We start from the raw sequence: 13,768 nt of genomic DNA on the forward strand, positions 1-13,768 counted from the left end.
AACAAAGAGCAATAAATGACATGTATTATCAGTTTCTCGACCAATTGTTTTTTTACTTTTAAAAGGCTTTACAACTTTTTTAGAAATGTTTTATATCACGTCTTCATCATTGTTTTAAGAAACTTTCTTTATTAGATAAAGTTTCATTATTACGCCTTCACAATTGCAGTATTATAGCATTCTACATCCTAACACAAATCAGAGTTGACATTTGTTTATTGACATGTGTGAATAATCTATTTGCGGACTTGTATTAAACTTAAAGTGAATAATGATCAAAAATATCAAACTTCCTGAGAAGTTCTTTTGTTAAAAAGTCTGATAGGCTCAACTTGGTCATCTTGATCTTGATTGGTGGGTTGAGATGTTTTCATATTTATTCAAGCTCTATTTAAAATGAGTGAATCTGGAGCAGAAATAAATTATTGTGTATCTTGATAGTTTGGTAGCCCATGTACACCACTTTTCCCAAAGAGAGCTGCACACAAACATCTTTTATATTTCTTCCTGTTGGAAAAAAAGAACTGACACTAAAGAGGAATATTACGTTTGTGTTTTCTTTTTCATTTTTTATACTTTATTTTTTCCAAGAGTTGCTTTATTCATGTGTTTGTGTTTATTGCACTTATAATTCATGAACATAATGTTTGTTAAAGCCCAGGGTGTATACGATTGGTCCATTAGTGTTGCCTTTTTCCCTCCCGCCTCTCTGGGAGAATGACAGCTTACTAGCCAATGAGAGCGGCGTTGGCAACGCCGGTGGGCTTTTTTTCTAACCAATCACGAGCGAGAGATTTCTTTAGCCCCGCCTACTCTGATAGCAAAGAGTCAAGTCAACACAGCGAGCTGAACCGGAGGTGGGCGTAAATAGTTTACGGTAATTCAAAGTGATTCAAACGTAACTGTAGCTTTTTGCAGCTTTGACATTAAATTATTTAGAAAGCTTTCTGACAGAACTGCTAATATGTGTTTGCAGCCGTAGTTGTTATTATACGTGTTGCCTGTTAAATACTTCATACTAGCATAGGAGCTAATTTAGCTAACACGGTTGTTTCTTAGCAGAAACATCATTGTGGCTTTTTAGAGTTTTTTTTTTTTTTCCTCCAACAGGTCCCTATAACCTGTGTGTGAATAACACCCACCTGTCACGATGAGCGACCCCTGGCAGGAGTGCATGGACTTCTGTGTGGAGGTCACCAAGGAGGCTGGAAAGGTAATGAACCATGTTCAGATTCACATTCAGACAACTTTATTCAAACCCAGAAGGATGCAATTCAGTTTTTAAAGCCTACTGAGCCAACATAAAGGAGATAAACACATCACGGCAGAACAGAGAGAAACCAGTGAGAAACCTGTGCAAGCAATCTATATCGATGAGAAATCTATGTGATCGTCAAACCCTCTTTTGTGGACTAAAACATGCAATAACAATCAGCGTAATGATGCATTTCCTTCTTCAGTGTAATCGTAGACAAACTCCTGCAAAAATGCACTTTAAAGTTAACACCTAGTCATTTTCTTTTAGGACAATAATAAACCATAAAGGGCACGACAGGCGAGCATGGACCGAGTTTGACTTCCTCTTCAACTTAATTATCATCCCGAAGGAAATCAGACCTGCAGCGGATATTAAAGTCACAACAGATACACTAAAGAGCAGCCTCAGGCTCGACCAACATAGAACTGGAGAGAGTGTGTGCATAAGTCACAGCTCAGCAGTCTGAAGAGTCCTGCAACACAAACAACACACACCCTGTTCATCGACAGGAAGATTAACAAATCTGTAACACATACACACACACACACACAGTTAAACGAAAGGACTGCTGAGCAAACTCCACATCATCGCGTGATATGCTTCTGTCGGCCTCAGCCTGCTGGTTGGTGTCTTGATCTGGCACTAAAAAAGACGAATCAGAGTGACGGATGTTTCTATATGTGTTGTTTTGTTACCTGCTAAGAGACTGCAGATATAAATTAGCCCATGGCTAACTCTGGCGCATTGCATCAAATGGTTACATGTATGTTTTAATTGCACATGGTGCCTTTACAAATAAAGTTGAAATTGAAATTGAAAAAAATACAGACACACAGACAATCCACAGCTGAGGAGTAAAATAATTGTACTTCAAACACACGGAGCCAGAGGCTGAAACACTTCAGACACAGCACATGAACGTGTTAGATCAAATAAGTGTTAAAGAAACAATCTGTGATTGTATAAACTATTTAACACTAACTTTTCTTATATATTTTTTTTGTCATAAACGTCTCGAAGTAAAACACTGTTTATAATGTAGTCTGGGTCATAAATCAGTCTGACCTCCAGGTGCTGCATGGATACTTAAGAAGTTCAGACGGAGGATGAAGATGTTTTCATGGTCTGGAAAATTGACCAAATATGGTCGTCGTGGGGGGGGGGTCATATGAGTCCATCAGTGTATGTTCAGTGAGGTCCATCCTGTTCTTCTTTCAGGGACAATTTATTGGATGTGGGAAGGAAAATAAACGATATTCATGTTTGAAATCATTATCCCCCACACGTGCATGGACGTGACTTCTGTGGAAAGTAAGAGTTCAGTGCGTTGGTTGCTGCGCCCCAAAGATCTCAGAGGGGAGTGCAAGACTTTGTGTATTATTTTGTAGACCATCTGGAAATTTAAAAAAAACGAATGAAATGTTCAAAATGTTACATTTTGTATTGAGCGAGTATGACACACCCCACATCAGGGCCTGTACTAAAAGTAGCAGATGTCGTCAGTCATCCAAAAAAAAAAAAAATCCCCTCGTTGAGTTTTCATCATTGTTTGACTTTCTGCCAGATGATCCGCGAGGCCCTCCAGAAGGACATCGCCGTCATGCACAAGAGCTCGCCGCTTGACCTGGTGACCGAGACGGACCAGAAAGTGGAGCAGCTCATTATCTCGTCCATCAAGGAGAAGTACCCCGCTCACAGGTACTTGACCGGCAGAGAAGGACGAGAGGTGGCGTGTCGGCTGTTTGACGTGGTCGTACATGAGGACACGAATAAAGGAGACGCTCAAAGTTTCTTCTTTGTCTTCATGCTACCTTACATGTTTGATTTGAAATGTACGGTTTAATTTGAGTGCAATTTGGATCATTTTTCTGTGTTTTGATTTCAAGCAGGATCACAGTCTTAGTGTCTGAAGTGGTCCGTGCAGCGCTCTAGCCAACATCCTTAAATCCTGATGATCCTGATGATGAGCTGTTTTCATTTAAACGAGTTCATTTTCTGTTCTTAAGTTAATGTTGCAACCTTGGTCTGCAGGAAGTTCCTCATAATTCCTTTAAAAATAAAAGCACTTTTCCATTTGTATCCAAATAAAAAATAAAGCACCCTTAGCTTAAGACGGTGCAAAATCCAAAATAAAAGCATTTCAAGAAGTATTTTAAATGCTTAATAATTTGTGTTATGAATTTCAAATCTCAGTGAACCAATAAAGTGTACGGACTATCCACAATTTAAAACATTTCATTGTTTGACAGCCTGAATTTTTCTTTCAGTTTCATAGGCGAGGAGTCTGTGGCAGCGGGGGCACCGAGCGTACTCACCGACAGTCCGACCTGGATCATCGACCCGATCGACGGCACCACCAACTTCGTTCACAGGTACGGCCGGTTCTGATCCTCTGTGCCGAGCGCTGAGGAGCCTGACACTGCGCCGCCTCCGTTTGATCCTCGTCGCTCCTTCTCTATTTTTATCTTTTAATTAGGTCCTCTCTTGGATTGTCCTCCGTGTCAGTGATAATTAGATGAAACTGAACCGATAATAGAAAACGATTCTTGTGAGCTGAAACCAAGAGGGACTTCATTAAGTGAACGCTTGCTTCTTGTTAATGTCTTCTATGCAGGTTCCCCTTTGTGTCTGTATCCATCGGCTTCACCGTGAAGAAAGAGGTACGTCTTAACTTGTTTGTTTTTCTTTCTGGTGACATCTTCCTGATAGGACATTAATGGATTTCTGATAAGTAGAAGAGTGTGATTTATATTTTCATGATGCTGTTGTCTGTGCGTCTTCTTTCCCTCAGATTGAGTTTGGTATCGTCTACAGCTGCATCGAGGATAAGATGTACACAGCACGGAAAGGAAAAGGAGCTTTCTGCAACGGAGTCCCCATCCAAGTGTCCGGACAGGAAGGTGGAGATGGATGAACTCATCAAGCTTTAACGTTGCAGCTTTTAACAAGCTCCACTAGGTGGCAGCAGTGTCACAGCAACAGTCTCTGCATGCGCTCACAGCTCTGGAGTTGTACACCTGAGAACGTGATTGTGTGTTTTTAGAGGAACGACAGCTTTTTATTCGCTGAGTAAGGTTGAAGATGTAAATCTCTGTTTTTGTTTGTTTTTTTCACCCAGATATTCACCAGTCTCTGGTTGTGACCGAAATGGGCTTCAAGAAAAATCCGGAGCATTTCAAAACAATGATGGCCAACATGAAGGCCATCATATCCCTCCCTGTCCACGGGTAAATATCCAGACATGCAAATGCTGTCAGTCCTGACCGATGACGTGAGTCCTGTTGTTAGAAACGTCAGAGAGTCAACGGATCACAAACTGGAGTCTGTGTTTGAGGTTTCCTGATTCTGCTTTTCAGTCAAACAAAATGATGCTGTGAGAAAAACAGTCGCAGGAAACGTGTTGTGGTTGCAGTAATGCCGCACAGACCCTGTTTCGTGTGTTCAGGTAGCTTATTGCTACTTTAATGAATCAATCCGTTTTTATTCGTATGGCTCCGTGTTATCTCACAACATTAAACAAAGAGGAAAGAAACCTTTCTAATAGGCCGAAATCTTCAGGCTCATGATGAAGAGTCATCTACTGGAACTCGGTTTTGGTCTTGAAGATGGGATAGTTGTAGATGGGATAAGAAGCAGGAGGAAGGATGCGGAGGGTAGCGTTCAGGCAGGCCGTCCACCCAGCGATCATGTGGCGTGTTACCTGTCCTGGATTTATCGCTTCACCGTCTGCAGAGAGGAGCACGGAGACGAGGAGAAGCTTTTTGTGTCTGATTTCAAAAGTAATCAACGTTCTTAACCGTTTCCTTCCTGTGTCAGTGCTTCATGATTTTTATCCGGAGTTTCTCTGCGACCATGCAATGCCTTCATCCTTACAGTTACAGACACATGTGCATGATTGTTTCTTTAGCATGCCACACCCCTCTGTTTCCTCCCCACGCTTCCTCTTATCACAGGAGGTGAAGTCACCTGCTTTCCCTCCACAGGATCCGCTCCCCGGGCAGTGCAGCTGTCAACATGTGTCTGGTAGCGTGCGGGTCGGCTGACGCTTACTACCACATGGGCATCCACTGCTGGGACATGGCCGGAGGAGCAGCCGTCGTCACTGAGGCTAGAGGGGTTATCATGGACATCTCAGGTGAGTCACGGACAAAGACACAAGGTTCACAACGCCCGACTGTTCAGAGGCTGCTGATGCACAGGTCGGTGGAGAAGATGCTGAAGCAAACGGATGCACAGCTGCCTTCTGATCCCGCAGCACAAACAACGGAGGCTCTTGCTCTTTATGCATCGTTTCTAATTGTCATTGTCAGCGTCTTTTGTCCCTCCGTGTGATCTCTCACATGTCACAGCAGGGCAGGTAGTGTCTTTGTGCTGGAAAAGGGACGCAGCGGAGTTATTAACACATGTTATTAACAGCTGTGACAAGGTGTGCACGAGGTGAGAAGAGCGTGCATTAGAGACGACTCACAGTTTACATGTCCACCTACGACGTTTTAGGAACACGTTTCTCCTGAATCCAAAAATAAATCAAGAAGTTTTTTTGTCTCGTTGCAGCTTGTAAACACTACTTTCAAACTCGGGCCCCTCCTCCTGAGTTCACCGCCCGCAGACACACGCTCACAGCAGGTCGTAGGGTGTGCTCCTGCATGGCTAGCACAAGCTAACCACCAGTGTTTGCCCCCCCCCCCCCCCCCCTCTTCTTTGCCACTGCGTCCACGTCCGTCATATAAAACATCCAATCGCTAAACTCACCTGTGTCCTGTCATTGGCTCGGGGGAAACGTCCTGAGCCTTCTAAATGTGAGACAGTAATGCATGTTTTCCTATTCCGCGGGATAAAATGTAGACTTTTGCTTCGCGTTTATTACGAATGCTCGTTTTTACCAGAAGCTGACATTGCAATTAATTACACCGCCCTAATAAGAGAGCGCACATCGAGGACTCGGAGCGTCTGTCTTCGTCTTCTGTTGCAACGTCAGAGGGTCGTATGAGGCGAATTCGCTGCATCCCCCGGGGAGGAAGGGTCTCACTCACTGATCTGAGCTGTAACTTTTGGATACGAGTGGGATCATGATGCTGATGTTCATCCCTCGGTGACTTACTTAGTATTTAGCATTTGTTCACGCAAACACAACCATCTCTCAAAATGAGAGGGAGTCTAAAGCAGATTTATGGAGGGGAGCGTTCGCTGCCTTTGCCATTGTGACCAGTATTGTTTTATTACACCTTTGACAAGCCATACATCAAATATTATTACTCAGGAGTGTAGGAACTCTTTGAATCGCACTGAATAATATATTGTCCTTACATAACCTGGTTACTCAGGGATGTTGTTTATGCATACCAACAGGGGTGATGTGTGAAGCGAAGTGACTCTCCAATGGCTCCATCACATGCCTTATTGTCTTCACTGTGGTTTCAAGCCTGCAGAAATGTACAGGTTTTTATCAATATAAGAAGAATATCCTGTTAAACAAGAACGTCTAGCAGTGCATGTGTATGAATTATACAAAGAAAGAGAAGAAGAGCTTTCAGCCTGTATCGTCTGATACTGCTCTATCTTTCATGTTTTTACAGCACACGGTGACAAGATAACTTTAAAGTCTTGTACCAACATAACCTCATAAAAAAACAAACAGATTTCGGGATTACTTATTATTTTCTCTGTGTTCCAGGTGGACCATTCGATCTGATGTCTCGCAGGCTGATCGTCGCCAGCAGCAGAGTGATAGCAGAACGCATCGTCAAGGAGATCACGGAGTTTGACGTCGGCAGGGACGACACAGATGGCTAATAAATTCCCCATCATCGTCCTCTCGGCAGACTGAACAGGTTTTTAAACACACAACTGTTTTGCATACAACGAGTCGTGATCGCGTCTTTGCCTTAAGAACCAAAACGATAAAAGTACCTCTGAAGAACAGCAAAGCGGGTTTTGTTATTGACACAGCACTCCAGACTGTTTGCTGTCTTTCTGCTGCACACTCACTAACATTTCTTATTTCGACATTCGTGACGTCAAAACATGATTACTGTCTGTGTCTGAATGCACTTGTTTTAAATTAATAGTTTCTTATGTTGTCTGTATTTATTCATGTAGTCAGAAAATGAAGTAAATGTGGTTTTAATTGGTTTTAATTTATTTAAGTTAAAGGTCACATATTATTCTCCTTTTCAACAAGTTAAAAGAAGTCTCAGAGCTCCCCGAAACATTTGTGTGTGTTGTTTTACATCCACTCTGTAAAGTCTGTAAACCTCTCTATTTCCGCCCTGCTCAGAACAGGCTGTTTCTGTGTCTGTAGCTTTAAATATGTAAATGAGCTGTGTCTGACCACGCCCCCTCTCTGGGAGTGCTCGGGCTTTCTCGCTTCATGTTTATGGTGAGAATTCGGCAGACTCAGAGGGCAGAACAAACACCCAGCTGTGGGAGTGTCACCCACCTGGAGGAGGGGCTACTGCCCTTTGTGATGTCATGACGGGAAAATCTCCTAACGTTGGGTTTAAGCATACATTTTCTAAAAAGTGCAGCACGGAGAGGATGGACTTTATATACACGAAACATGTTTTTTTTTTAACACACATTAGCATTAGAGAAACATGTCACATGTTCTATTTTTATTTAAGTACTTGCTATTTTAGCATTTTTTAACTGTTTTCGCACCAATACACCAAGACAAATTCCCTGTATATGTAAATATTCTTGGCAATAAAAAACAATTCTGATTCTGTTGTTAAAGTCTATTTTGCATAATATGTGACCTTTAAATACTTTGAGCACTCATTCATCTTTCTCGTGGGATAATCCATGTCGGATATCTGGGATAAATTATTACTATTATTAAATTATTTATAGGAATATTTGTCTTCACAGTCTAGAAATATGTTTTAATGCCTTTCAGGAGTTTGCATTGTATTTGATGTAAAACAAGTACTGTATAACTAAAAAGAGTTTTTGTCATATAAATGCTGCAAATAAAACGTCACTTATCATCTCCTTCTGCTTCTCAGCTTCTTTCTAAACCCTCTATAGACAACAACAGTATGCATGCATGTGACAACTTAGGACAGATATAGACAACAAGTGAAGCGTGTGAATAGATGTGGAGGGTAAAACAGACGGAACTGATACAATCTAGTGGTTGTTTCTGACGTGTGAAATCTGCAGATAAATCAGCCACAACAACATACACAAGAAAATTAAGAAACAAACAAGTGTGCCAACACTGCTCCCTTGTCATGCTATGTTATTGCAATATTGCTGCAAAATGTTACCCCTTCAGTGTGAGAAAAACAAAGCTGTTACTCCACCACCTGTTTGGAAATCTGATTAGGTCTAGACCGACATCGGAGAATATAAAATCTCCAGCTCTGCTCTTTAGCACCGTCCTACTATAGGGACATCATGAATCAGGCGTGTGCTCCCAACACAAATAAATGTCTTTGTTTGATATGCGGAACAGAAAAAGTGACAAACTATCTTCTGTCTTTGTAAAAAAATCTGTAAAGTAAGAATATGGAGACTGAAAAGTGTCTCTTGTGGCAACAAGGAAACCAAATAAACAGAAAAATAAGGCTCCATAAAACACAGAGGGGGGGTGGGTGGGGGTTAGTGCTGCTGTAGTGATTTAGTAGAGATATAAAAGCATTCATAACCATTACACCATGTAAAAGTCTCTGCTGCATTTCCCCTGCCCTTTCACTCAGTGCTGAAGTTACTGAACATGCAGAGCGATGGACGCGCCCTCCCCTGGACTCTGTGTGCTCTGTGAAGTAGCCCACAGTTTGTTTTCTCGCTGGTGTTTGCTGATGGCTAAAAAAAAATGGTTTTAAAACACTTAACTTGAGCAAACCCAGGTCTTCAACTGCTGTGTGCCCCCTCCACAGAAATCAATGGTCTGTATTAGTCTGCAGCAGGGGGTTTAGACGTTATCCCCACTGCTGGAAAAAGGTTTCCAAAGTCAGACAGAAGAAAGTCCACTCTGGTCAACTTTAAACCAACAGCTGCTCATTTTATCTATTGGCTACATATCGTTGTATTTTTCATATTTTCATGAAGCTTTTAAATTCAAAGTCGTCCAACACCTGCTTCTCTTTACTGCATGTCCTGTTTAATTCTAAAGGAAGAACCAACCATTGTTCTTTGGAAAGCTGGCAGAGCTGTCTTCCTGCCAAATCCCCAAAAACATGACCATAGAGGTCGGCTCTGTCGTCTCTGCTTCAGTTACTCGTTCAGATTAGTCTCCATAACTCAACATGCCTTTGTGTGATCTGCCTGTCATATGATTTTGCTTTGCAATTATGTCAATTAACGATGCTACCAGTGCGGTTTAGCAATATGACATGGTCGACTACATTGCTCCAAAGTCAAATAATAAGCTATTGGATGCTTTGTTATGAAGTTTGGATTCACGCTTAAAATCAAACGCCCTTCGGTTTGTGATCCTTTAACCTTCCCTTTAATGCCACCATGACATACTTGGTGTCTGGTGAAATACCCCGGCATAGACTGAGAAAAAACATGGATGAAGATTCACCTGTCACTTCCTGAATCGAGCATTTTACCCTGCATGCTAATGGAGCTTACTGGGTGTTTGGATGGCAACAGCAGTCCTGACTGTCTGGGCTTTACACTGTGAGCACGTGAATCGTAAGCCGCTAACGTTTGGGACAGTATGAGCTGACGACCCGTCCCACCAAGGTGCTATAACATGCTAAACTGAGCTGTTAGCTGTAGCATAATGGAATTTTCCAGCAGTGTCCGCCCCTCCAGCTTAGCCGCAGGATGTCTCTGCGGAGTTAAACAGGTATGGGGAGCATTTTCATTTGCATCTGTTGACTTAAACAGAACCTGATATACAGGATCTATAAGCACAACCTTAAAAGACCTTGCAGCTAATTTTCTGGAAAATGTCCCACTTTAAAATCAGCATTACTACCTGTCACAGAACTTTAAAGAATATTTCAAGGATTTCATTAATTACCTATTTATATTTAGGTGCACGCCATCATCAGGTCTTTTTTTTCCACCAATGCAGTGATACTCTTCTGAGCTCAATATCCTTCCTGTCTGTTGTATATTATTTCTAATGTCATATTTTAGAGAAAGTAAGCATAAGCATTGTCTACCACACTATGAACCCCAACCCGAAACCAACAAATTCGACTCGTTTTCGATTCTCTGAATAATATTAGAATCACGGCTGATACTACGGTGTGAACGAGTTGTAATCTAAGTGTGAGCAGATCGGGAGATAAACTGGTCCATTTTGCAATCTGTTCATCAAGCGGATCATCCGTGACTCATCCACATCCTGCCCTGGATTCTCCTCTGGAATAGTCGGATCCTCCCACGTGTTTGGACTCAAATATCCAGACAACTATTGAATGGATGACCGTGAAATTTGTGAGGGACTGAATTTGTCCCTGGAAGATGAAGCTTACTGTGTTCGAGGATAATCTTCGAGGGCAACCAGCTGCTTGACATCCAACGTGTTTTGGTGAATGGTCCCAGAAAGTGCTTGATTAAATTATATCTGATGCAGGAATCATAGTCAGGAGATTACTGGAGTTATTCCAGTTGTCTTTGTGGAGGGACCTAACTTTTTATTTAGCACCACCAACATGCCAAAATGTTCCCCAGCTCTTGGATTTTCACCCTGACAGCTAATGACACCCCCATCAGCCTGAGCTTAACTTTGTCTCAAGTGCTAATCATCAGATGTTACCAACCTTTCTAACCAAAGGTGGCTGTGAGTACATCAGCCTTAAAACTAGGGCACCAATGTGCCAAAGGAAGACTTCGTAGAGCTGCTAGCTTGGCTGTTGACTCCAAACTCTAAAGGGGCCTCTGTGACAGGACAATAAAGCACTCTCGACAGGAAACAGCTCCTGCTCATCTTTCAGGTCACACCGCTGACCTTCAGCAACTTCGGCATCATGGCAGGCCTCAGCTACAGCTGTGATTCCAGGGAACCAAACATCCAACACATCCGTCATGCTGGATAAATTATTCATAACGGACCTGCCAGGGTGACAGCAGGACTGATGTATTTGTTTTCCTTGTCCCATCACTTCCCTCACTCTGTCTCCCAACGTTTGTGAGCACGTCTTATATTTAGTGCACAACAGGGACAACAGGGTGACAACTGCTCTCCTGCTGCTCCCGGTCAAACAAAACTTTAAACAAATCCAGACTTCGTGATACCCCACACTGAGCTGGTACACTCAACAGGCAGCTGTTTATTTCAGCTGAACAGCTTCTGGATCCACACACTTCTTTAGTGAGATGACAATGTGTTTTTTTTATTCGTCATTTAACTAAACTTCTATCATACAGTGATCAAGAGTCAGAAGTGTCATTTAAACATTAGGTCATGAAGTGCAAGAGCAGATAACCAGAGCAGGTCTTTTGGTATTTCAACATGTGTAAACCTTACGCAAAGGTGTGGTGGTAATGACGATCATCATGTCTGTACAAGCCTCAGGGGGAGAAAAAAAAAGCTGTGTGATTCTGCTTTCTCAAGTAATGTGAGAACATGTCGGAACAAATGAATGCTGTACTGTTTCTCTATCAAGCTGAGCCTTAGAAAGCTTTAATGGAACCAAAAACTAGAAAAGGAGTCCAGAGTATTTACTGGATGTCACATTAAAGGCTTGACGTCAGATGGAGTCATATTGTACGTTTCTTAAAACTTGCAGTGTTTGCAGTTCATTGAACAATCTGTCTTGTAGCAAGGTGGTAGCGTTTACAACACATTGGATGTTGTTTTAAAAGAAGCTGCTCTGCAGTTTAGAAGAGAGGTTCCTCAACATTTCAGCTCCCGACCCCCAAAACAAGCGTGCCAGAGACAAGGGACCCCCAGTGGACGTACAAAACTTTATAATTAGACACACAGTTGTGTTCATCTTTATTTTTGGGTTAGTGTTAGGGAGCAGAAGACACCTACATTAATAATACCATGTGCATTTAAAGTATTTTTACTCTTTTATTTGATTTATATTTTACTTAATGATATACATTTATTTGAAACTGAAATCCTTTTTCCATTATGTTTTTATGATAATTTGTATAAAATACAATTTTAAATAAAGGCATCTCGCAGGCCAGCCGATGATGACGGCCGATATTAGCATATCCAGCGTCTATTTTTATGTTGGATATGCGCCGATGTTATTTGATTTCTTGACCAATCAAAAAGCATTGTATCATTGTGGCAGTTCTTTTTATGGCTGTCACCAGCAGAGGGCGCTGTAGGGATTACAACAGGCACTATCACCCTCCAGACTGACTAGCAGTGATGCACGTGCATGCACGGTTACTTTCCGGTTGAGTGGCCATGTTGTCCATGTTATACTGTAAATATTGTGTTTGTGTTTGAGAACATTTGAGAGAGCAACACACTCGATGTGTAAATCTATAACGCTGCAGATTCAATACAGATCTGAGAAAGATAACGGCCCATGTTTAAGATATTTTTCCCTTCCATATGTCAACATCGGTATCACCACCAAAAGCTCCACATCAGTCGGGTCATAATTTGAATGGAACAAAGTTTAAATGTTTTCTGCAAAGGCCTGTGCACATGTTCACTTTCACACAGTCAGGAAAATAAATGGATTGAAACATTTCTTGCAAACTTTATACAAATAAAATGGACGGTGTGCACGAGTTCTCTGTTGTCTCACAAATGAAAATGAATGCTAGGTTAGCCACCTTTGGGCCGAAAAACTCAAGCCCACACGATGTGCATGCACTACAATGCATATTTTAGAGGCTCAGGTTTGAAACGATGCAGTTTGTTGAAATACCTTGCAGTAACACTTCCTTTGTTTTTGTTTATTTGTCTATTCATTCTCATTTCAGTAACCTCCCTTTACTGTAAGATACGATAACCTGTGTGTGTTAACAGTAACTGTTGCCACAGTGATATTGGTCAACATAGGAAGAATTACATCATATATGGTTGGTTATAGCTGTTTGACATAATAGACGTTAGAAATGACCCATCTGACATATTCCAAGTTTCAATGAATTGTCAATAAATAATTTGTTCATTTAATAAAACAAACATTAGTCAAATGAACATGTTCTGTTGTTTCCTGCTGCTTCTAGAAAAAAGAAAAAGGAACGGTCCAACCTCAGACATAAATACAACAGTTCAGTTCAAATGATCAGAATCATCTTCAGTTATTGAAAAAAAAAGAAAAGTGTTGTTTTTTTTTTCACTTTCATTCGTGCATCTTTTGAGCAGGCCCAGTCAGGCAGGTGCATGTAAATACACATAATCGACTCTGACTCACCAGCAGACCCTGCAAAGTATTTCCCTCTATAGTGGAACACAATAAAGGGACGTAGGGGAGAAGCTCAATAGCTTTGAAACTGTCAGGAAACATTAAACGAACTGGAGCATTGTTTGTCATGTCACATCTTGTGTTAAAGCACGTCAGGAGCTGACATGTCTGCTTCTCCCTCCACATATCTCTCCACCACTTTAACCTCGCCTCACTCGGA

At 41.6% G+C, this 13,768-nt stretch overlaps 1 protein-coding gene across 3 annotated transcripts; it reads left to right on the top strand.

Annotated features, from left to right (window-relative positions):
- Positions 1–782: 782 nt before the first annotated feature.
- LOC306834753 (inositol monophosphatase 1-like) lies at positions 783–8,242 on the top strand. 3 transcript variants are annotated; one of them, XM_079360903.1, is made up of 9 exons: positions 783–877; positions 1,111–1,213; positions 2,823–2,956; positions 3,526–3,630; positions 3,873–3,918; positions 4,050–4,158; positions 4,377–4,485; positions 5,242–5,393; positions 6,933–8,242. In XM_079360903.1, exons 2-9 carry the CDS (start codon positions 1,151–1,153, stop codon positions 7,049–7,051), a joined length of 837 nt encoding a protein of 278 aa, XP_079217029.1. In that variant the 5' UTR covers positions 783–877; positions 1,111–1,150; the 3' UTR covers positions 7,052–8,242. The 3 variants fall into 3 exon arrangements, with proteins under 3 accessions (XP_079217029.1, XP_079217031.1, XP_079217030.1); XM_079360905.1 differs by having other exon boundaries at positions 784–857; XM_079360904.1 differs by having other exon boundaries at positions 836–887.
- The last annotated feature ends 5,526 nt before the right edge of the window (positions 8,243–13,768 follow it).

This window comes from Symphodus melops (genome assembly GCF_947650265.1).
Source record: "Symphodus melops genome assembly, chromosome: 14".
Lineage (NCBI taxonomy): Eukaryota > Metazoa > Chordata > Actinopteri > Labriformes > Labridae > Symphodus > Symphodus melops.